Source organism: Nyctereutes procyonoides, unplaced genomic scaffold (genome assembly GCF_905146905.1).
Source record: "Nyctereutes procyonoides isolate TBG_1078 unplaced genomic scaffold, NYPRO_anot_genome, whole genome shotgun sequence".
NCBI classification, from domain to species: Eukaryota; Metazoa; Chordata; class Mammalia; order Carnivora; family Canidae; genus Nyctereutes; species Nyctereutes procyonoides.
Window position 1 is genome coordinate 29366391 of NW_026575043.1, and position 25300 is coordinate 29391690.

At 43.0% G+C, this 25300-nt stretch overlaps 1 protein-coding gene across 4 annotated transcripts in view; it reads left to right on the forward strand.

Annotated features, from left to right (window-relative positions):
* The window catches only part of PRKG1 (protein kinase cGMP-dependent 1), a 1197536-nt gene that overhangs the window by 960077 nt on the left and 212159 nt on the right, over positions 1–25300 (forward strand). For all 4 annotated transcript variants that reach the window (XM_055322712.1, XM_055322713.1, XM_055322711.1 and 1 more), the window contains exon 6: positions 17497–17574. In XM_055322712.1, the coding sequence (XP_055178687.1) occupies positions 17497–17574 (78 nt within the window). The remainder of the gene's footprint in view (positions 1–17496; positions 17575–25300) is intronic.

Here is a 25300-nt window from a genome sequence, read left to right on the forward strand (position 1 = left end):
ACTGCTCTGAGGGAGCTAATTTAACGTGTTTAGGTGAAGGCGTAGGTAGCAGAACCCTTCCAACCTCCCGGGCCGTGCAGGTGGGCAGCTGCAGTTAGAGGTTGTGGTGCCCATCCCGTTTGGTGAGTAGAAACAGGATAGCTGCCATCCTGCTGGACACCTGCCTGGCACACATGCTCAGGCATCTTCTCCAGCCTGAAAATATGTTGAAAGGAAACCTCCCCTCCCTGCTGTGTGCTTTCCCCATCTTGTGAACCACATTCATTCTTGAGGAGTTCACGCAGTGGTTCAGAAACCATTTGGGGGGCTACCAGGTGTCCGGCTCGAGTCTTTCTACCTGAGCTCCCACCCTTGCTCCAAATTGCCCCCTTGTTTGAATTCCATCCCGTGGTTCTCATGGCCCATGGAATAAAGTCAGGGACGATGGATCCTGGAAGGCCACCTTCACACCTCTCACGTCTCAGGTCCTGTCACTCACGGCCTCAGCATGGGCTCCAAAAAGATGGAGAAATCCATCAACCTTGGTGGAAGCCATGCTGTTCCATGCTCCTCAGCATGTGCTCTTCCCTCTCCTCTCCCACGAGCCAGTTTTCCTCTGGCTGAGTCCTATCCCTACATCCAGGTTTGGGTCAAATGCTGACTTTTCTGGAAGTTACTCTCTGAACTTCATGCCACCGAGCCATTGACACCATCAACACCTCCAGCAAACCACTTCTGTGCCATTTTGAAATTATATGGTTTCCCTTGTGCCCCCAACCCCTCCCAGATTGCAGGCTCCTAGAAGGCACTGGCATATGCCCCTTTCCTCGTAGGGCACCCAACCCTTTTCTTTTGGACTGCTTATTGAAATGGAATGATTGGGGGTGGCATCGGGGATGGTGCTAGCAATGTGGTGAAGTCAGATCCAGTGGTTTGGTGTCCAGGAAGGAAAGATGAAAAGTGGGAAAAAAGGTCAGTCCAGGGACGTTGACCATGGAAAACCACCTGGCCCGTGAGTGTCAGCACAGGGGTGTGACCATCCTGCAGCTCGTGACAATGAGGGACGTGACTGGTGATGCAACAGGTCAGTCAGAGGAGGTTGAAATATATCCTATAAATGCTTGAAAGGTAAAAAGGGCATTGGGGTATCAATCCATTGCAATCAAACCAGTTAAAGTAGGGAAAGGAATGATGTGGAAGTTTTGTTGATGAGGGACAGCTGCATGATTCTATAATGATGCTACGTAATTTTATGTATCATGGACACTACAGTGTCACTCCAGTTTTTTTTTTTTAAGGGAGTTTTTCCTTTTTTTAAGATTTTATTTATTCACGAGAGACACACAGGCAGAGGGAGAAGCGGATCCACGCAGGGATCCCGATGTGGGACTTGATCCCGGAACCTTGGAATCAGGCCCTGAGATGAAAGCAGACCCTCAACCGCTGAGCCACCCAGGCATCCCATTCCAGTTTTTACCTGCATTTGTAGCCAGAGGAGCTCTCTGACCACAGCCACACTAGGTGACAGTAGTCAGACCCATTATTTCATCTCCCACAAAAATGCTGCCTGTTACCTTTAGTGTCTTTGATCCATATAGAACCAAGGGAGGAAAATACAGTATAATGAAAAACTAAGGGGGAACATTTAAGTCTTTTGCTTGTGAATTTTTCCTCCAGATACACAGGCTTGGAAATAATTAAACTAGTTTCCATTTTGGGAAGCTCATAAGCTTATAAGCACCTGGAAGAAATACCTCTGTATCTGTATTATAGCTCAAGATTTCGGGGAATAAAATAAAACAGGTACGTGCTTAGTATTGTGGCTGCTACATAATTATTCTGCAGCTGTTGGAAATAGCTAAATAACTATTTTTACTTCTGATCCCTCATCTGAGAAATAGAAGTGATGAGATTTCTTTTCTTTTCTTTTCTTTTCTTTTCTTTTTTTTTTAACTGACTATGCAAAGGGCTTGTAATGATTCAAGTTAATATATATGAAAGGGTGTTTGTACATTTTAAAGTATGTATTAGTAATACTGATTTATTAATGGTTTTGCAAACTGAATGTGTTATTCTGTCAAGGATATTTGTGTTTTAAGAATAGTTTAAAATGATCAATACTTGAATGCAAATTCAAGTTTATTCAGTTTAACAGCTACTTGTTGAGCCCCTCCTTAGTGTAAGGCATCATGGTGGCTGTAGCTGGAGATGGGAGATATAAAATATCTGGGCTCTGTTCTCATTTTGGTAGAACCATAAATAAGGACAGAGATGGAAGTTGGAAAGTTAGATGCTGCTACAATTATTTTATTTTAAAGTATGCATGGTAAAGAAGAGCTTTTTTAAATAAAATGTTTTATTTTTTTTAAGATTTTATTTATTTATTTGAGGTAGACAGAGATAGGGACCGAGGTAACATAAGCAGAGAGGAGAGGGAGAAGCAGACTCCTGATGTGGGGCTCAGTCCAAGGACTGTGGGGTCGTGACCTAAGTCAAAGGCAGATGCTGAACTGACTGAGCCACCCAGGTGCCCTTTATTTATTTATTTTAGACAGATCCTAGGGGCAGGGAGCAGAGGGAGAAGGAGAGAGTCTCCACACAGGGCTAGACCCTGCAACCCTGAGATCACCACCTGAGCTGAGACCAAGAGTCAGATGCCCGATGGACTGCACCACTCAACGCAGGAGGGCTTTCTATTTAGAGAATCAAGGGAAGGCTTCGTGGAGAACTGGAGTTTCTGAGTAGAAATGGTAGCTGAAGAACTCAAGGTTAAGGGAATAGCACACACAAAGGGTACAGGTGAAGGAGCTATCTGGCACAGGAGCCAGTGCCAGGTCCCAGAGAGCCTTACATGCCATAGCAAGGAACCGACGTCTCGTGCCATTGACAAGGTTAAGTAAGCTCTTCACGTTTTTGAGCCCAAGAGTGGTAAAATGACAGCAGTGTTAGAGGAATCAATTTCTAATGATAGAATTGAGTACATGTCATTAAAATGCAAGATTGCAAATTCAGTTTGTGTCTGAGTAGCTTTCCTGGGATTATTTACTACAAAGATGACCAACCTTCCAACCAACCTTTCTTCCCTCCCTCGCTCCCATGTGTCTTGTCTTTTTCTTTCTCTTTCTTTTCCTTCAAGGAATGATAATTGACTCTCTGTAAGATTAGAAGGAGGCTAAGCTGTGAGCCTAGGTTTTCTAAAGCTAATAGAACCTAGAACCCAGATTCTACGTCTGAAGTTTACTTGTTGGGTTATCTTGGAAAAATTACTCAAACTATCTAAGCTTCCTTTTTGTTCTAGTAAAATGGAGATTACAAGAGCTCAGTGAGTCACTGTCCTAATGGAGATACCCTTTTGCACATTGTCTAGCGTCTAGTGAGCCTTGAATTAATAGTAGCTATTATGTTTTATGGTGGGAGTTAACATTGGAACGTAAAAGTGAATTTTTATAGTTATTATAAAATATTGCCTCACACAGTGGTTAGGAGAATTAGGAAAATTTTAACTGATGATTTTAAAAAACAACCTTTTTCCCTCCATTACTAGAAATAGGAAAATAAACATTTGGAAGGCAGCCTCAGTCCTAGTGGCTCTATTTAAATGCAAATAAGGTAACCACCAGGGCTTCCACGGCAACAAGGTTCTGTGCATCTATGCTCCCAACCCTGAATTAGACACCCTTTTATGAAGTGGGTAAGATCTCTCCAGGCTAACCATGGTTCTGGCTTTCTTTGGGGGTAGTAGGTGTCTGCTGACATACTGTGCTCTATCCCCTGGGGTGGGCGGGCCAAAGGTAGTCAGAGGAAGGCCAGACCTTTATCAAGGTCCAAGGATGGCTGCCAGGGTGACACTACCTTGATAGGTTTTACCACTCAGACTCTGGACTTATTTGATCCTGGCAGGAAGGGAAACCGGATCATACATGTGTCAGATTCAGCATCCTTTCAGTGAAGGATGCTCTGACTTTTAGCATAATATGCTGGTGTCACCCAAATGTCAGTCTGGTACTTTCTGGTATATATGGGTCTCCTCCAGATGCATGACTGTACTACACCCATCTGGGGTCCAGACTCTGTCCCTCCTGATGACAAGACAGGTGAGAGGAACACGCTTTAATGAGAATGCTTCCTGTTTTATTTAAAGCCAGGGGAAGTGGCTCATACAAAGGCTTCATTCACTCAGGTGACCGAGGCTGATAAAATACACCACGCTCTCCGGTGACCACCAAGCCCATTGCCCTCCAGTCTGTGATCTCTGACTTGCATGTACATGTGGCTCACATGTGTTTCTCTGAACCTTGTCTGTCTTGTTCTGTCACCAAGAACACTCCTCATGGTGCTGTTTTCTTAGCTATGTAGGAGAAGGAGAACTTTTCCTCAGCCCTCTTAGAGTTCCTGGCTGGGCCTGAAAATTAAACCAGCAAAGACAGACAAACAGAAAAACATGCAGATCTATTTAATATACGTGTTTCTTGACATGGAAGCCTTCATATGCAAAGGAAGGCCCAAGGAAACCATTGGACCCGAGTGTTCTGAGGGTGGGTTTGAATGGAGAAAAGGCATAGGTCCAAGACGGTGAGGTGAGCGTAGGAAACGGAGAAACAGAAGGCCGCTGGTTAGGATTCTTCTCAGGATCCCTTTGTCTTCAGAGGTCAGGATTCTCCTTCCTGTTGGGTATGGGGAGGGCACCTTCTACATGAGGATTTTTGTCACCTCTGTCAGGGAAGAGGTCAGGACGACCTCCTTGCTTTTGCTGTTTGCCTAGATTCCTGCAGCTTAAAGTATCCCCTGTGTCATCCTGAACTCGAGGTGCCGTATTTTGGGGTAGCTTTTCCTGAACCCCATCAGCTGCCACAAGGCTGTTCCCAGCCAGGATCGCAGGCCAAGAAAAGAGTCTACCTTCCAGTTCTGGGAAGATGTGATTCTTTTTTTTTTTTTTTTAAGATGTGATTCTTGATTCCATCACTGCCACTACCATTACCATTTTATTTTTTAAAATTTTTTAATTTTATTTTTTTTCACTACCATTACCGTTACCAGTTAAGATGTTCATTCTGAGTCCAGAAATCCTAAAATATGTGTGCAGGAGGGGCGAGTGGGGGAGATGAAGGTGGAAGAGTATTTTTACAGCTTCTGTGCAGCGGGTTTGCGCAAGTTGTTAGCCCACTGAAATTCTGTTGTACCAGTCAGTATAACGGTGCTTCCAGGAGCCCCCCGGGGAGCCCCCTGACCGCTACCTAGCTTACTGCTAAGGCCCTCGCAAGTCCCCATGCTCCAGGAGGTTCCCAGCACCCATCGCCAGCACATGACCTTTCTGTTTGGACAGTGTTCTTCAAGTACTGGTTATTAAAGATATTGTGTCTCGCTCTGGTGTTAGTTCCAGTGAGCACACTAATTAATTTCACATTCCAGAAGCAGCTTTCATCCCTTTGTCTCCCAGTTAGAGAGCATACTGTGGAGCAGAAAAGGGGGAGGAGCATACATGATTCCAAGACCCCAGCTCTGAGCAAGACCCCTCTCAAACCCGTCTAGACAGAAACCAAATATCCTCGAGGCGAGAACTACATCCTCCAGTATATAAAGGACCCTTTTCCTCCCTCGATTAGTCTAAATCCTCTTGGCTTTCTTTCCTTTCTGTCCTCAGAGGCTCAAGACCCCCTTTAAACAGAAGAGCGTCTTCTCAAAATGTTTGTTTTAAAAGCCCATTAAGGAAGTAAAACGTTGAGTGAGTTCTACGTACCCCTGACTCACTCCACTTACTTTTGTTACGGGGTTCATGAGAAACTTTATTTTTCCTTTTTTGAGTACCGTGTTTATTCTACTTGAAACTTCAAAACGTGTTTATACTTCAGATGGTGACTCTGAGATACTAAATTGGGTGCTTTCCTGGGACACATTTTATAATCTGTCAGAGCAAACAGTTTCCAAGTTCTGCCGCAGTTAATTACCTTTACAGATCAAATTGTGAAATTTGAGTTATAGTTTAATTATGTGGGATGGGAATGCCTGCGTGTCTACTCTATAAACAGTTTTATTCTGTCGTGAAATGGGTAGCTCAGAGAGGAACTGTGCCCTTTGGAGATTTTTGGCATGTTTTGTGTGCCCATCCTGGTATCGCTCACTCTTAGTCTTTTCGTTGGATGGATGCGTTCCCATCGCAGATCTGTCATGGTAGAAACAGAGATTGAAAATCCATTCGGGAAATGTCCTTGAAGAGCTCAGCTGAACATCAGATAAAAGCCAGGCGTTTTTGGAATTCCAGCTCAGATTTTCCCTCCTGCGTCTAGGATTTGGGGTGAAGATGCGGGGAGTACAGGTGGTCACTGCTGTGTCAACAGCTGTCTTTGAATCATGAGGTCTGGAAGTGTGCAAGAGGCTCAGCGGATGGTGATGTGATTTGACCAGCAAAGACGCAAATGCTTCAAGAATGTACTCACTGTCAGCTCAGCCAAACCGATGCAGTTTTATTGCACGATGGGAGATGCCAAATGTTAGTTTGGAAAGTTGGACGCTTGGATATGCAAAACTATACATGTAAATGGTTGCATTTTTGTCAGATTGTGGTTGCAGGAGGGAGCGGGTTTTGTTCAGTGCGAACCATAGATCCTTTCAAAGACGATCCCATACTTTCAACTCACACTTTTTCAGAAGTGAAACAGTTAAAACACAAATTCAACACTAATGTCTGTACTAAAGGTGACTTTGTATGGTAGTCAGGATGCCTCCCTATTCTGAAGATATTGTGACTTGTGTAAAGAAAGAAAACGGGGGTGTCTGGGTAGTAAGGAACGGATTTTACATGGGGGCCTGGTGCACACCTAAGTTTTTGTATACACGCACATATAAAACTTTAATAAATCCTACCATCTTCACCTTCTGTGATGTATTTGACATCTTCCATTCTATTCCATTTAACAAGACTTGCTGCTTGTAATCCACTAAGCAGATTTCAAGACACCTTTGGACTCTATGAGGACCCAAAACTGCCAGTAATTCCTGTTCCTCATGGTGATCATCTTGTTAGTTCTTTTAAAAAGCTACATCTGGGCTGTCTGCACTGCAGGGGATCTTAATTCTGATTTTCAGACAGCCTATTGGGTTGATACATCTAGGCATGAGTCATGAATTAATTTTCTAAGATAAGCTTAGACTGTCCCAGGGATTTTACACCTGTCCTTTACATCAGTGTGGAAGAATCTGCCCCAGTACCTGGCTTGGGCAAGGCTGATTTCCAAGTCGAGATGTCCTCAGGATCTGACCACACAGCGGGTCAGGACTACACACAGGCCTGCGTGGTCTGTTCCCACAATGTGTCTCTGACCCAGTGCCATCAGGCTGACTTATACATCAATCCTTGGGTTTCAAGCACTGTGGATGCCTCAGTCAAGACAGGGTCCTTATAGCACCATCAAGGCAGATGGAAATCTAGTGATTCAGGTGGTAAGGACAGAACCTAAGTCCATAGCAGCTGGAATATATCTCAGGACCTTAAGGCGAAGTTCAAAGTGGAGGAGTTTGATAAATAGTGTCTCAGGCAAGTGAGGAATGTTTCATCAAGGGCATCAAGGAATGTGCCAAGGGACGGCTGCATAGACAAAGATCCCCAGTGATGAAAGTGACTCAGACTCATAATCATGGCCCATGCCTGGTATTTGTGTCTTAAAATGTCTCGGTGAGCTAGGCTGGTGTGATGCTTTGAGGGGCATTGATAGGCAGGCTGTCTATCCAGAAGTCTGAGCGGTAGGTACTGATGAGAAAGCCACATTTTTCTACCTAAACTTGGGTTTCTACCAAGGTGTCTGGTTCTCTGGGGGCCCTGTTAGTCAGCCCCTCCCCCTAGGCGGCGTGACAGTCCTTGGGGTCAGGGTGAGGACCTGTTTAAACACATGCTGTGTTGTGTCTTGACTGAGTGACTGTATCTGGAGTATCTCTGTAGCTTCGGTGCCAAGTGCCAGGTCTCATTCGTAGAAGGCAGTGGTAGAGGACATTGGCTGAAACTGGTGAATGGCCAAACCCCTAACGAGGTCCACATGTCTCTCATGTGGATCTGAAGTTTAGGCTTTGGTGAAGGAGGATTTTGCAGGTTAGTTCAAGCAGCCTTGGAGCCAATCTGTTGTCCAGCCCAAGAAGTGTTAAAAAGGAGAGATTATAAATTAGAGATGCCCTGAGTGGAAGGCAAGTCATGGCATTGAAGTAGGAAAAAAAAATCTGTAATAGAGAAATGTATATCCCAGATGTCCAGTCAGTTGGGACAGGATGGCGGTGGTGTTAATGGAAGCTGTTGGAAAAAGTGTTCCCGGACACCTGGGTGGCTCAGCGGTTGAGTGTCTGCCTTCGGCTCAGGTTTTGGCCCCGGGGTCCTGGGATCGAGTCCAGCATCAGGTTCCCCACAGGGACCCTGCTTCTCCCTCTGCCTGTGTCTCTGTGTCTCTCTCTGTGTCTCTCATGAATAAATAAATAAAATATTTGAATGAATGAATGAATGAATGAATGAAAAGAAAAAATGTTCCAGGCTTTGATTTGTTCGTTTGGAGTTTGGTTAACTTGTGAATGGTGGTGTGAGGAAAAGATAATTTTTCTTCAGAGATTAGAAAGGAGAGTAAGTAAAACTCGCAGCCCTCACGAGGTCAAAATATCGTCTAGGGAAGCACTTCATAAAAGAACATGCCCTCTTGATAATCATCGAGCTCTGAGAGCAAAATGCCAATTGATGAAGATGTACTTGGAGGAGAAATCCCGTCCATTGTTCGTAGGGCACTAGTTCTGTGATGAAATCCATATGGGGACAATGGACTGGGGAAGAGAGGGAGAAAATCCTGGTTTACAGATGCCATTATTTCCTCCACGAGAGTCCCTCAAAGACTTGAGACTGCACCCCACCGGCAGTCGAGGATAGCCTGTGGGAAGCTGCGCGTCCCTGTGATGACCAGCTGTGGGCCATGTCAGCCCGGACATCTCTGATGGGCAGAGTTTTACCAAATAGGGAAGTCTTGGACCAGGAAAGACCTTGGTGCTTGACTACCTCACCGGCATGGTTTTCTTTGACTGATTGGGCTGTTTGGTGATCTAACTCTCCAGTAAGAGCTCTGGTCTTTGAAATAAGTCTGACGTATCAGGAAGAGGGAAGAATTTCCTTTGAGGATGTCACTGATTTAGGATCCAGAAAGGCAGATGCCAGGATTTTTTAGTCCGTTTTTCTTCTACCCAATGTCCTACTGTTCCTCTAAGATCAAAAAGAAAAAAAAAAAAACAAAAACAAAAAAACAAAACTATCCTCTGAAAAAAATGAGGCAGGAATCATGACTCAAGACTGTTACTGCTCTTAACTCACTAATTTTCCAAGTGTCTTTCCCTATTCGAAGCATTTGTCAGATGTGCAGAGGCGTGAATGTGGTCCATGCTTTAGCTGTCATGCTAATCAGAACCAAGTACCATACTGGTCCCTGTACCTTCATCGTGAGGACGGTGCCAATTAAAAGCTGTTCCGTGCTCTGATGAGCAGTGAAGGGCAACTCCAATCTGAAGCTCAAGTATAAGGGGAGATAATTGATGTATTTTCTGGCTGAAATAATATGGGTGAGAATTTACTTTGAACCATACCTCGTGTGTTAGTCCATGTTAACAGAGATCCAGATCATGTGTCGCAGGGGGCCTGAACAGGAAACCAGCAGCTAAACTACAGCATATTTGGGATGAGTAATGGGGTCTGATCTGAAAAGCAGAGAGGGGTCATGCGGATGGGTCTCCTACCAAGAGTCAGCAAGGAGGTGGAAGATTTCAAGACGTCTCAGTGGACATCGACATACCAGTGTTGGGTTCTGAGATTCTAGAGACGCACGTGTTAACAGTCGAAGCTACAGCCCCTTCTTTCCAGTAGCAAAGAGAAGACTGGCTTTTCCTCACTCACAAGGGACTGCCTCGGGGGCGCTAGATTGCTGACGTTTAGACATGCTAGGGGGGGCTCTTCCTCTATCCATCCCTCTACTTGAGGATTTAGGACTCGGCTTTTCCATTCAAAATGAAGACATCTGGACCAAATCTGTCCTTTAGGTGCAGAAGTGGATGCCTCCTTTGTGCTAGGCATTGTTCTAAGTGAAACAGTAGTTATAATATAAAAATCTCTGAGAGATGCTGGGTGGCTCAGTGGTTGAGCATCTGCCTTCAGCTCAGGGCATGATCCCGTGGTCCCAGGATCGAGTCCCGCATCAGGTCCCTGCAGGGAGCCTGCTTCTCCCTCTGCCTGTGTCTCTGCCTCTCTCTCTCTGTGTCTCTCAGGAATAAATAAATAAAATCTTTAAAATATCTTTAAAATATATATTTTTTTTATTTTTTTAAATATATATTATATATATTATGTATGTATTATACATGATTTATGTATTATAATATATATAATATATATTATATAATCTCCTAAATCTTCTGAATGGTATATTTAAAATATCTTTATATATATTTTTAAGTTTTAAAAAATATATATTATACATATATTACGTATTATACATGATTTATGTATTATATATAATATGCTATATTAATATATAATATATTAACATATATAATATACAATATATTATATATAATTATAAAATAATATATTATTATAGATATTATATAATCTCCTAAATCTCCTGAATGGTACATAACAGGGAGGAGACCAGAGAGCAAAGAAAATAGATAATTTCTGATCCTGGAGGCGTGAAGGGCTTTTCTCCCAAGGGCTCAGCTGTGCTGTGGCTGGTAGCTGTGATGGTCCTCAGGCAGTCAGTCAAGTGTCTGGTGACATTTTGGCAGCAGCAGAGGAGAAGCACACAGGACAGACAGGGATACAGGGCAGAGAGTGAGTGGAGCTGAAGGCACCGCATCAGAGTGGTGTGGACCCAACGATGAGAACAAGGCCATTGAGGAGAATGTTTAAGACAGTCCCTCTTGAATGCAGAGCCCTGAGGATGGGTCCTGTCTGGTGAGTCCAAGGCACAAGGAAAAAAAAAAGCCAACCTTTTCAAAACAGAACAAGTGTGGGCGAGGTCAGGGAGGCCTGAGGATGGGGCAGCGGTTGGGAGCCGGATGTAGAGAACTTTATAGACCGTAGTGCATTGTTTATGATTTCAGCTGCAGCAAGAAGCCCCTGGAAGTCTTGAAGCAGCAGAATGATTTCAAGGTGGTACACATTGGTTGCAGAGAGAACAGATGCAATGGGTCAAGGGCTGAAGCAGGGAGACCAGCTGGGGGAGTTAGAAAAATCCAAGAGGTGGCTCAGGCTTGGGCCAGGGCGTCAACAGCCCACACCGTGAGAGCCAGCTGGCTTGGCACGTGTGTCGGAGGTCGAGGCCTTTCTCACGGGTGCACGCAGCGGTGCTTGGAAGCCGGAGGTGAAGGAGGGCCACTGCCTTCCTGTAAGGACTGTTCTCAAGTCCTGGTTCTGTCTCCAGCTCTGCCTTAGATGCTGAGGATGGTACGGTGGACAGAACCAGATGCGACACTTGCTTTAAATCAGATTTAAAATATGGGGGAAAACATTACTAACAACAGTCCTACAGGGTGCTGGGAGGAGGCTCAGTCGGTGAAGCATCTGCCTTCAGCTCAGGTCATGGTATCGGGGTCCTGGGATCCAGATCAAGCCCATATCAGGCTCCTTGATCAGCAAGGAGTCTGCTGCTCCCTCTCCCTCTGCTCCTCCCTTGCTCGCTCTCGCTCTCTCTCAAATGAATACATGAAAATTCTTTCAAAAACCCCAAACAACAACAACCAAAAGCCCTACAAATACTCTCAAGCTCAGCAAAGAGCAATGAAATAAGCTATGTGACTTTGTCAAATCACAGAATGGAGAGAGCTGGCTTAGGCCAGGGGGTGTTTGGGGTGAGGCAGTGCTAACTCCGGGAAGGCTGCGATGGGAAAGACAAGGAGGCTGGGCTGTGGGAAGGCAAGAAGCAGTGGGGTACATCAGCGGGGTTTGGGCCCAGCAGGGGAAGGGAGCATGGCACAACTGAGAAAGGGAACCACAGGGTGGGTCCTGTGGTACGGCTGGAGGACAGAGTGAGCACGAGAGAGCAGAGGTGGGCAAGGGTGACACGGAGCAGACGGTCTATGGCCTCACAGGCGGTGTGAAGCAGTTTGGCTTTCATCCTAACGACTGTGGAAACTTTTAAAGGAATCTGCCTAATTGCTAAGGTTTCCACTCCTCCTAAATGCTGTATTTTTCTGATTTAACGTGAAAGAAGAAAATGGCAGAGCTGCAAAGTGACCTGCAAAAAAACCATGAAACTGAACATTTCAGGATGGCACAGTCACGAGTCTTGGGGCTACAGCACCGTGGGCATTAGCTTTTGCCAACCGGCACCACCTTTGGCCACCATCCCCTAGGCTCTTCTCTGCCTGAGTTCTATGGGCTTATGTGGCCAATTGGTACCATCTTTGGCCAACTGGCACCACCTTTGCCCACCATCTCCTAGGCTCTTCCCTGGACCTGAGTTCTGTGATCTTACACGGCCTGGAAATACGTGTGCTCAATGCCTGTGCAGGTCAACTAAAATAACAAGTAGAGGGGCCTTAGATAATTTCCACAAATTAAATAGACAGTGGATGTTCCTGTCAGGGTGTCCTGGACTCTCCCCCTCCTTCTCCTATGAGACCTTGGATGGGGGCTCCAGCCACAGGTGGAGTCCGGGTGCTGGGATGCAGCCCCCTGCATTGCCAGGTAGCAGCCAGCACAGGGTGTAGCCATGGAAGAGAAGAACCACTTGCTTGTGCTCGTTATGTTCTGTGGGTTAAGAATTCCGACCCGATAGGCATGACCGCTCTCTGCTCCATGACATTTGGGGACTCTGAATGGGGATAGTAAGATGCTGAGACTCAACCCTGCTGGGAGTCTCCCCCACTCCTGTGTCTCTGTGCTGACTGCAGTGACTGAGGTGACTCAGGCTGGGTGGGGGTGGCACCGCCAACCAGATCTGCACGTCACCCCGAGGTGTGGCTCAGGCCCCTCCCAGCATGGTGCTGGGTTCCAGGATGGAAACCCCTGAGGACCAGTGGAGGCTGGAAAGCCTTTTCTGAGATAACCTCTCAAGTCACACAGCATCGCCTCCACTCAGGCTCTTGGTACAGAGGAGCAGCTAAGGCCAGCATGGTTTCAAGGGGAGGACAGTCGGACTCTGGCTCTTAATGGGAGGATGGCCAAGTCTCCATGCAGGAGAGCTCAGGGAATGGAAACTATGGCGGCTGTCTTTGTGAAATACAACCTGTCAGAGAATTACAGCATCTCAAGGCTGGAAGATGCCCTAAATTCACCCTCGGGCATCCTTGGACACCACCTCCATCCCTTCTCTGATGGCTTGGCCCCTGCTCACCCTACCTAGGCTGATGTGTACTCCAGACATGGTACCCCCTGCCCACTGGGTGGCCCATTCCACCTTGGAGCTACTTGGACCCAGACATACTGCCTCCTTGTCTTGAGGTGCCAGCTGACACCAGGGACCTCCTTCTACATACTCTGGACGATCTCTCAGGGTTGCTGCCTCCCTCTGCTTTACCACAGCTTAATGGGGATGTGAAGACTGCTAGCATGACTTCCCTCTGACAGTCTGGCCTCCCACCCCCATCTGAGTCTTGACCCTTCAGAGGTTGCTCAGGTCAATCCATGAAGTAGATACCCTCTCGGGTGCCTCTGTGGTTCCTACCCATTGTCCCACTGCTATAGGTTTGGTTTCATTTGAGTGGTTTTCTTGTTGGGCACCATTGGGGATGACCTCAAGCAATGAAAATCATTGGAGTAAATTGAATTACTCCAATTCACCTCGTCAGACATTCGTTTAAGAATGGATACATGACTCAGAGGAGACCCTCTGAGGAGGGGACAATTGCCAGGGCTTCTGGTGTTCCTGCCCCAGAAAGAGTTGTAAGGGGAAAGGCTGCCCTTCTTTGCCTCTGACACAGTGGCGATGCCTGGAACTAGTGAGGGCAAACCAGTGGAAGAAGGGAGAGAGCCCTTGCCATATGGGGCATTTACCACATAAGCCATTTGCTTGATGAGTATTTAGAGAACACCCAGGTGCTCTGCTAGGTGCAAGGGAGACAACAGGGAGCGTAAAAATTCCTTCCTGGAGCTGACCCTCTAGTGGATGAGAGTTGAAAGGTGAGTGAATGATTGGTTAAACAGGAGGCTGATGCATTCCACTTGCCCCTGGGCCTGCTTTTCATTTTTCCTGGGTCCTCCTCTCTCCCCAGAGGCTGATCTAAATGGGAGGCCCTCTGTCCCATCTCAGCTGACCTCAGCTAATGAGGAGCCTTGGTGGGATACGAGAAGGGAGAGAGGATAGAGGTCAGACTCCCTGTGAACTAGACTGGGGTTGCCAATGGGTCCTTCCTTATCAGAAACCATGGCTCCAGCTCTTGGCAGGGACTGGTAATCCTGCTCTCTGGTTCCTTTACCTTCAGCCTTCCTGGATGCCCACGCTCCTGTTTTTCAGCTCTCCACTAATCTTCCTGTCCTGAGATCACTTCTGAGCCCTCTGGGGTAGAAGTTCATCTCAGGCAGAGGGCAGAACTTATACAGAGGCCCTGAAATGGACCTGGGTGTTCAAGGAACATCAAGAAAAGTGGTATGAAGAGAACAGACATAGCACAAGGGAAGAAAGTGGATGGCAAGGTCAAGGTCCATGAAAAGAGCAGAAGCTCTTAGTACCATGTACCCTCTGTGGGGCTTTAGTGCGCATGGGCACAGAGGGTCTCCTGAAAGGATAGGAGCATGGGATGGACAGGTGCTGTGTGTTAATAGAATTGCCTGGCTGCTAGATGGGAAGGGGGACCAAAGGGGTCAGGTAGGAGCAGATAGCCAGTCAGGAGGTAGCTTCATGGACTGAGCAGGAGAACATGGCAGCCATAGCAGCAGATGGGGGAGTCCTTGAGTTTTGGATATATTCTGAGGGTGCAGCCAGTGTGTGTATGATACCCACTGTGGGCCTGGAAACAAAGTTTGGTGCTTTTTTATTTGCATTTTTCTACTTTTTCCAAAATAATAGTATTGCTGCTACCATTATGTGGGCATAATCTGCTAATTCTTTTCGGAGAGGCTTTCTCCTGCTCAACATCCAGTTAACTTGCTCCTCATACTTCTGTTGGAGCTTAAGAATCTCCTCCATGGGGATCCCTGGGTGGTGCAGCGGTTTGGCGCCTGCCTTTGGCCCAGGGCGCGATCCTGGAGACTCGGGATCAAATCCCACGTCGGGCCCCCAGTGCATGGAGCCTGCTTCTCCCTCTGCCTGTGTCTCTGACTCTCTCTCTCTCTCTCTCTGTGACTATCATAAATTAAAAAAAAAAAAAAAAAGAATCTCCTCCATGAGGAAGCCCTGGGGAAAGAGTGAGACAATAGACAGTACATAAGCCCTACCAACATAAAATGTAGCATTTGCACACTGGATTGTTTGGGGGGATTTTGAGAGGTTTTAGATTAGGAAACAAGTGAGAAATAGGACAGAGACTAAAGGAAATAGAACTAATATGCTATTGTTACTAATGATACAAATCTAGGCTAGGTGATGTGGCTTAGGTGTCAGAGCTGAATAGGCTTCCTACACTGGGCCCTGTATTTGGGTGGATGTACTTGTCCTGTGACAGAAGCCCAGCAGGACATTCTGCTTGTCCTGGGGAAGCCACAGAGAATGTCCACCTCTGTGGGGCGCTCACCTCCACTTGGCAGACTAGGGGCTGAGGCAAGCACACCTAGCTGATGACTTCCATGTGAAACAGTCAAGTAAGCCATACCACCTCCCCTGGTGCAGCACGGGGAAGGGGAGGGAAGAGTCCTGAATTCTAATAGAGCTCCATTCATAGAGAGTGGGAAAGATGCCTCGGCCTGCCCCCTCCCCTATGACTACAGATTGTAACCCCTCCTCTGTCTGCTTTAGCTACTACCGGTGCTAATACAGTAGCTATTAGCCATGTGTGAGTATTTAAGTTAATTCAAATGCACTTAAACGTTCAGTTTCTTAGTCACTGGCCACATTTTACTGGTCAGTAGCCACATGTGGCTGGATGCTGCTGTATTGGATGGCATATCTGTCCAATACAGCATATTGGACAGTTGAATATGCATATTGGACAGTTGAACTTCATATTAGACAGTTGAAAGTTGCCGCCCCTGGAGAAAGATCCAGTGGATGGTGCTACTCTGAGATTTTTGTATCTCATCTTTGTATCACTGATGCCTATAACCAGGCCTGACTCAGAGGCACAGGGAAATGTTTGTGGAATTGATACCTGAAAGAAGACTCTTGTGAGTTTTGTTTTTCACATCTGTATATCGCAAAGATCCTTCCTCTCCCAAACAGCAAGATGTGATAAGGGGCCATGGATATCTTGTTAAATGAAATAAATCAGTTGAAGAATATGCATTCTGTAATCTTATTTTTTAAAACTTGTTCCAAGTTAAAAAAAAAAGTAAGATTAGGTAGTAGGTTAATTTTCTAGATATGCAAAGAAAATTATGGGTGTTCTCAATCTCAAATACTAACAAAAGGCATTTTAAATAAGTGAATAGACACCATTATTAAGGAACATGGTATTGAAGTATAAGGATAAATCACAGCCGTTGGCCTGATGGCTACTGCATGCAAACCATGAAGTCTTATTTCCTAAGGAGTGTATAAAGGATTGTTTTCTTTCTCAAAAATGGCTCCCTTGCTAAGCTGCAGAGAAGAATGTGGCCAGATGGTGCAGTCTCATTTTTCTGTTCTATCTCTTGAGCTAGCCATACACTTTGTCCGACCTCGCCTTATAGAAATTACTTTTGTTCGCTGCAGAAATAATCTTCACCCTGGGAATAGACCTACTGACTGTGTCCAAATCCAAGAACTGGCACACTGACTGCTATAATCCTCTTGTAGCCTTACCTTGTTTGCTCCTTGCTCTCCTTATTTGATAGTTGATGAGCTCGCAGATGCTAGACCAGAATTCAGTCCATAAAATGAAGACATTCCATCTGACCGGGCCAAATCTAAATTTCTGAAGCAAGGACATTAGAGCACAAAGCTGTGCCTTAAAAACTAACTAGGGCCAGCTAACTCACACTAAAAATCAACCTGGTTTCAAAATGAAGATCTTTAGATACCAAATTTCTAAAAAAAAAAAAAAGCCTATCATTACAAGAATACTAAAACCAAATGAGAATGACAAAATAATACAAAAAAGACCAGTTTAATTAACAGCAGCTCTGCGGTTTTGGTTCCGAGGGGAGAAAATATTTTTATAGAAATATTAAAATGAATGAATTTAGAGATCTGAATATAATCACCCAGAAAAATGGCATTAACAAATAGTTTTAAACATGAGCATGATCAAAATAATTTCTTCATAATTATTTCATCCATTGACTATTACTCATTCTTGAATCATGATGAGTTCTGGGCTTGGGTAAAACTCTATCAGGATGAACGCATCCTTGCAGAGTTGATATTTGAAGAGATGGAACAGTTTGTTATATTACTCCCTTCATAATTTTTTTTTTCTGTTGCTTCTATTTTTCAGACCCACTATGAGAATGGGGAATATATCATCAGGCAAGGTGCAAGAGGGGACACCTTCTTTATCATCAGCAAAGGAACGGTAAGCCCTGGGAGTGCCAGAGGGTGATGCAGGGTGGGACGGGGGCCCCAGGGTGCATTAGCCACCCCTGGAGACGCACGTGCACAGGGTCTTGAGGGAGAAACATTTGAGAATGGATATCCCAAAAATGATGCCAGAGGAAGAAAAAGTGTAACCCTGAAGACCCAAAAGTAGCCTGTGTTCCAGAATTTAATAACCATGATGCTAGATGCCACTGATACGACTGCATAAATGGGAAGATTTCCAATATTTAAATTATATAAATCAACAAGAGAAAGACTAAGATTGCTTTACAAATTCTCAACAGAAAACACAGACAAAAAACAAAAATGAAAAAAATCATAATTTATTCCTCTATATTATTTTAACTCTTCATTTTAAACTACATTTAAATTATATTTATTTTATTTATTTTAATTATATTTTAATTATTGAATATTTTAATATGTATTATAATTATGATTATTTAATTATATATTTTATTTTAATATTGATAAGTTATATATATATATTTCAAGAATTTTATTTATTCATGAGAGACACACAGAGAGAGAGAGAGACAGAGAAACAGGCAGAGGGAGAAGCAGGCTTCCTGCAAGGAGCCCGATGTGGGACTCAATCCCAGATACCAGGATCACGCCCTGAGCCCAGAAGGCAGACACTCAACCACTAAGCCACCCAGGCGTCCCTATTTTTTTATATTTTAATTATATTTAATTATATTTAAATTTTCAAATATATTTTAATTATATTTAAAAACAAAGTGATAAAATAAGTGAACTGGTAAATGGGAACTTACATAGATGAATGCTCTGATAGTCTAAAAAATACCTTATATTTCTTTCAACAGTGAAGCCCTAATCATTTTTGCATTTAAGTGTCCTTGTCTTGCAGCCAATGATTGAAACTTACTTTGCTTCATCATAAGAGATCCTTAAGAGGAATTTGTATGTATGAAGCATGTTAGGTGACAGGAAAGAGAATGCTGGTGAAAAGGGATTTATATACAACTTGTCATTTTTATAATTGTTACTTTAAAATGTAAGTTTAGGGGCACCTGGCTAGCTCCAACAGTAGAGCATGTGACTCTTATTCTCAGAGTCATAAATTCAAGCTTCATGTTAGGCGTAGAGCTTACTTAGAAAGTAAATAAAAATGTTAAACAGTTTTTTAAAAACGTAGGTAAGTCTGTTCTAATTTAGCAAATACAACTGACTCTGGGACTTATGGCTCATACTAAATAAGGAAAGAGAGATGTACAGAGCCACAGTGGTCAGGAGATGTGAAAGATTATAAATCTTGTTGGATCACATTTTCTGTAATCCTCTCTGGACTGATTCTGAATCGAGAATGTGTCAGTGTTTACACTGATGATCAGTCACACTGAAGTGAAGACAGCATCATTTGTGCTCGTATCATACCTGTTCTCTGGACTGATAGTGGAAAGCCTGGGATAATGAAAAATGTCAGGCACCAGCATCTTAAAAATATCAAGAAATGGCATGTCTGACCACAGTTACACTTAAAACTGTATTTTGAATTTTCCAGTGTCAGAGGCTAAGGAATCTTAACATTCTGTGGTTTATGTTTAAATCGTTGGAGCTTTACCATTTGCTATTTTATTTTTTTTAACATTTACTAAAGAATCAGGGGAAATGGAAAATCCTCATGGATATAAATGATTCAATGGGTCACGGGGGACATTTTTTGTCCCGACAATCTGAATTTATTTTTTTCTTATGACACTGCTAATCTTTTGCTTTCATGGAATGATACCTTTATTCGTTGAAGATGAATTTCTGACACACTTCTGTGATTACCCTATTGCTGCACATTTCAAGCACTACCTAAAAGAAGCTGCTGTTTATAACCATATTCAGTTGCAAATAGGGGCATTAGGGGTGCTGCTTTATGAGTTTTGTAATAGGTATAAATAGAACTAGTGAGGAAATGCACCACGGGAACCCATTCCTCTGGCACTGTTTCAGAGCACCATGGGGGTTCTGGGAGAGAAGTAGTAAAAATATGTCAGACTTTGACACATCCAAAATGGAAATACCTATGGCTGGTTAAAAAAAAAAAAAATCCAAGACTAGTTTTTCATGTCATGTAACTTAGCGGCTATGATTTTTAATTATATTCATTATATGCTAATTAATGATGATATATTAGTATCTTCTGTTACACACGTATTGGAATCAGTATTTTAAATCCTAAGAAGCAAGAAATGAATATACTTAAGTCCCGGTGGGAGGAGAGAAAAGTAGAAGTGCCGTTAAGTAAGCAGGCAAATAAGTTGTGAAACTGAAATTTTCTGAATCTGTGTGTTTTGCTTTAGGAATGCAGATACAAATTTGTTTTCAACAAACAGGGATCCCTGGGTGGCACAGTGGTTTAGCGCCTGCCTTTGGCCCAGGGCGCGATCCTGGAGACCTGGGATCGAATCCCACATCGGGCTCCCGGTGCATGGAGCCTGCTTCTCCCTCTGCCTGTGTCTCTGACTCTCTCTCTCTCTCTGTGTGACTATCATGAATAAATAAAAAATAAAAAATAAATTTGTTTTCAACAAATAAAGGGTTGTGGAAGGAAAGGTGGGCAGGGGGATGGGGTGACGGGGTGACGGGCACTGAGAAGGGCACTTGTTGGGATGAGCACTGGATGTTATACTATATGTTGGCAAATTGAATTTAAATAAAAAAAAAAAGGTTTTCGTATGCATTTAAGCAATGATAAAGAATAACCCTGGCAAAGATGATTTCCTTGCTTCCCCTGAACTGGCTTTTCCTTAGAGCACGTTGTAAGACACACAAGAGGTTAGAGTCACAAATGGATTTCCCAAGTTCAAGACACTTATTTAAGTGTAAAACTGTTTTTGTTCTCCTGTGAAGCACAGCCACACAAAGAGAAACTCTGAAATACTTATTTTTCCCCCAATAAACCTACACAAACTGATTTTTCTAAAACTTGAGCAGAATGCTTTCAGTGATGTTTAAAGGACCCAGTGTTGCCTCCTATGGAAACTGAGTTTCCAGTTGCTAGGAAACTTGGCATTCCCTTCCCCTAATAATGAACATCAAGGAATTCACAACAGAGCAATGAAAAATGTCTTTGATAAAACTGTATTCATATGTCCCGGTAGCTGTGTTACATCAAAAAATGTACTCTCTGCATAAATAAATTTAAAAAAAAATGTACTCTCTCCATAAATAAATTGAACCAAACAAAATTGAAGAGGATTGGCCAGCAAAATTTCAGAGTTCCAATAATAATTCAAATACATTTTGATTTTCTGATTCTGTTGAACATACCTTGTACACTGTTAGAAAAAAAATGGGATTCAGAAGTTTTTGTCCATTATATACTATTTAGAACCACATAGTTTTGCTTAGAATTAGCAAGTATAAGTAAGCATGTTGGTGAAGAAATGGGCTTAATGCATTATTTGGTATGTGTCGGGCATGAAAGTTAGGGAAATTTTATTTGTATATGGTACATAAGATTGAAACATGAAAAGCCCTTCCTTTTAGTTCAAGAACAAGATCAAGGGGCACATTATCACCATTTCTGTTCATTGTGGAACTAGACTTCCCAACCATTGTCCTAAGTCAAGAAAAATATGAAAAAAAAGGATAGAAGAGTAATTATACATGTAAACCTGGAAGGAACACGTTTACATCTCTAGAAGAAGTAATAGGATATATAATATGTAAAATCCATAAATCCATATCAAATATATTCATATAATGGGATAACATGCAAAGAGAAGAAATGAACTACAGATACGTATAGTAACATGGAAGAGTTGGATCAAAAGAAGCAAGTTGCAGAACATGTGTGGCGTGTTGCTCTTTTTATGATGGTCAAAACCAGGCAAATGTGTGGTATATGTGCACAGAACGAGATGCAAGTGCATGCAGGCACCTGCATTAATTGCAAACAGTAGAACAGGGATCATAAACATCCGGTTCACCACAGACATGTCGGGAGAGTGAGTTAGGACGGCCCACGTGGAGAGGTACACTAATTTACCCCCGTGTTACACAGAGGGTTCAGTTGTCAAGTCAGACTCCTAGGAATCCTAAATCTGGCCAAACTGATGTATACTCATGACTCAGAGAATGTAGGTAAGCTTCAAGCTCAGGAGGAAAAAAAAAAAAAATTCCAACCCAGCATATATCCCAGATTACCAGATATAGTTCCTAAAGTGTCCTCATTCTGCTTTAAGAGGCATTTTGATTTGCAAGTAACAGGACTAATTTTTAAGTGATATGTGCAGAACGTTGTTTGAAAGGAGAACTGCGGTGTGAGAACTGGGGCTCCTCTATTAGTCACAAAGGAAGGAAAATGATGACCTCAGAGACCCTCATTGTCTAATTGAGTCTTCCCTATTAATCTGTGAATTCCAGGCTTGCTTGCTTTCTTTCTTTCTTTCTTTCTTTCTTTCTTTCTTTCTTTCTTTTTCTTTCTTTCTTAATAATAAGTGTTGCTTTGTTTATAAAACCTGCCAAATTCATACTACACATTTTGTTTTCTTTTTGAATTGTTTTTGTTTAAACATGTTGGTTGTGCACATTGATCTTGTTTAGTGAAGACTTTGATATCAAAGATCTTTATACTGCTTTAAAAGTATCTAATTTTTAGGGGATCCCTGGGTGGCTTGGTGGTTTAGCGCCGTCTTTGGCCCAGGGCTCAATCCTGGAGTCCTGGGATCGAGTCCCACATCGGGCTCCTGGTATGGAGCCTGCTTCTCCCTCCTCCTGTGTGTCTGCCCCTCTCATTCTCTCTCTCTCTCTCTCTCTCTCTCTCTCTCTCTCCCTCCCTCCCTCCCTCCATGTCTATCATCAATCAATCAATCTTAAAAAATATATAAAAGTATCTAATTTTTATTTTGATTCTTAATTTTTAAAATTATAGTTAAAATGGTCTTAAAAACTCAAATTATGAGACTACACGTATGTCTTGTAGAAAAAAGTTAATGTATAGGCAAGTAAAAAGAACGTTAGAATACATACTCTCTTCTGTCTAGAAGGATAAGAAGTTTATGCTCTAAATAGCATTTTATACCAACAATGAGAGAGTGGTAGTAGTGATAGGGGATATTTATTTTACAATCAAATGCTTGAATTTCTGAAATAGGTGAGAGAAGTAGGAGAAGGGGGAAATATGAGAAAAGTAACCAATTTTTTGAGTACTTTTTTTTTCAAAAGATAGCATGAGGGAGGGGGAAGGGCAGAGGAGGGGGAGGATCTCAAGCAGACTCACTGCTGAGCCTGGAGCCCTACAAGGGGCTCAGTCCCAGGACCCTGAGATCATGACCTGGAAACCAAGAGTCAAACACTCAACTGGGTGAGCCACCCTGGTGCCCCGAGCACTTACTATTAAGAGTCTGCTTTTCATAGATTTTTCTCTTTTAATTCATACACATATACGCAAGCCCTCCCGTTTTTTTTTGGACAAGGTGATGAGATAACGGGTTTGAACAGGCCCAGTATTATCTTTAAGGCTCCAGATCTGGTTCTTTCCCATAGCAATGTGGATCCTAAAGCACATTGTAATTTCAGGGAGGAGAATAAGCAATATAGGCCGAGGTCACAGAAGCTATCTCTGTGTATGTGGCTTTCTCTACCCTGACATTTTTTTTAGACTTAAAGATGCAAATGCCCATGCCTGGTGTCTGTGCATATTTAGAATGGTTCATTATTTGTACAGAGAAATAGTGTGGAAATTACAGTCTTAAAGGAAAGCTTTTATTCTTGCTCTTTGAACTGCTTATCTTTTCACATATATGGATTATCCGCATAGGTTTTCCTTCACACTTGTCGCATCAGCAGAAAGTGGTCTATTTGATAGGTGACCCACTTTTTATGGCTCTGTTAGTGCGTTTCAGTAACATCTTTGTAAAGCATATTTCCAAAGCCACTGAAATCTCCCCATGCCTTGCATGCGTCTGCCATTTGGAATTTCTAAACATTTTTGTTGTTGTTCTCAATCAAATGGCAAATGTGTAATTGTGTAATGTATCCTTATATCTAATTGTGAATTGATGATCTCATGGTATAGTTCACTTTAGTTCATGCCTTTTTTTTTTTTTTTTTAGTAGCAAGGGCTGACAAATAATTTCGTTGGGTTGTACCTCATAGTAACAGATGAGAAAACTGAGACCCAGAAATAAAACAATGAATTGATGTGTATCACAGTTTGGTCTCTAGAACATTTGCATCTGAATCATCTATATTAATCTTTTGAAATACAGATTTTCAAGGCCCATTAAGTTAGAACTTCAAGAATAAGGTTCCAGTAGCCTTTATTTTTTTTTCTTCCATTTTTTTCGGATTTTTAAAATTTTTATTTATTCATAAGAGACACAGGGAGGCAGAGACACAGGCAGAGAAAGAAGCACACTCCCTGTGTGGAGCCTGATGTGGGACTCAGTCACAGCACCCTGGGATCACACCTTTAGCCAAAGGCAGAGGCTTGACCACTAAGCCACCCATGTGCCCCTTCTTCCAAGTTTTTTTTTTTTTTTAAGATTTTATTTATTTGTGAAAGACAGAGAGAGGGAGAGAGCAATAGAGAGGCAGAGACACAAGCAGAGGGAAAAAAGCAAGCTCCATGCAGGGAGCCTGACGTGGGACCCGATCCTGGGTCTCCGGAATCAGGCCCTGGACTGAAGGCAGCACTAAACCGCTGAGCCACCCAGGCTGCCCCCAAGTTTTTATTTAAATTCCAGGTAGTTAGCATACAGTGTAATGTTAGTTTCACATGTAGGGTTTAGTGATCCATCACTTACAAATAAGCTTATGCCAACAAATGTGCTCTTTCATCCCCATCACCATTTAATCCATCACCTACCCACCTCCCCTCCAGCAACGCTCAGTTTGTTCTCTACTATTAGGAGTCTGTTTTATGGTTTGCCTCTCTTTTTCCCTTCCTTTAGTCATCAGTTTCGTTTCTTAAATTCCACCTGAGTGAAATCATGTGGTATTTGTCTTTCTCTGACTGATTTCGCTTAGCATTGTACTCTCTAGTTCCAGCCACATAGTTGCAAATGGCAAGGTTCCATTCATTTCGATGGCTGAGTAATATTCCATTATATATGTAATATTCCATTATGTATGTAATATTCCGGTATATATGTATACCGTGTCTTCTTTATCCAATTGTTAGTCAGTAGATATCTGGGCTGTTTCCTTAATTTGGCTATTGTTGATAATGGTGCTATAAATATTGGGACACATTTTATCCCTCTGAATTAGTATTTTTGTATACTTGGGGTAAATACCTAGTAGTGCAATTACTGGATGGTAGAGTAGTTCTATTTTTAACTTTCTGAGGAACCTACAGAGGATTCTGTTTTCTAGAACTGTTCTCCACAGTGGCTGCAACACTTTGCATTCCCACCAACAGTGCATGATGGTTCCTTTTTCTCCACATCCTTGTCAACATCTGCTGTTTCTTGTGTTGTTGATTTTAGCCATTCTGACAGGTGTGAGGTGATATCTCACTGTAGTTTTGATCTGTATCTCTCTGATGAGGAGTGATGTTGAACATCTTTTCATGTGTCTGTTGGCCAACTGGATGTCTTCTTTGGAAATCTGTTCATGTCTTCTGTCCATGTTTTAACTGGATTATTTGGGTTTTGGGGTGTTGAGTTGCATCAGTTTTTTTTTTTTTGCCTCAGTTTTTAAATATATTTTAGACACTAACCCTTTACCAGATAAGTCAT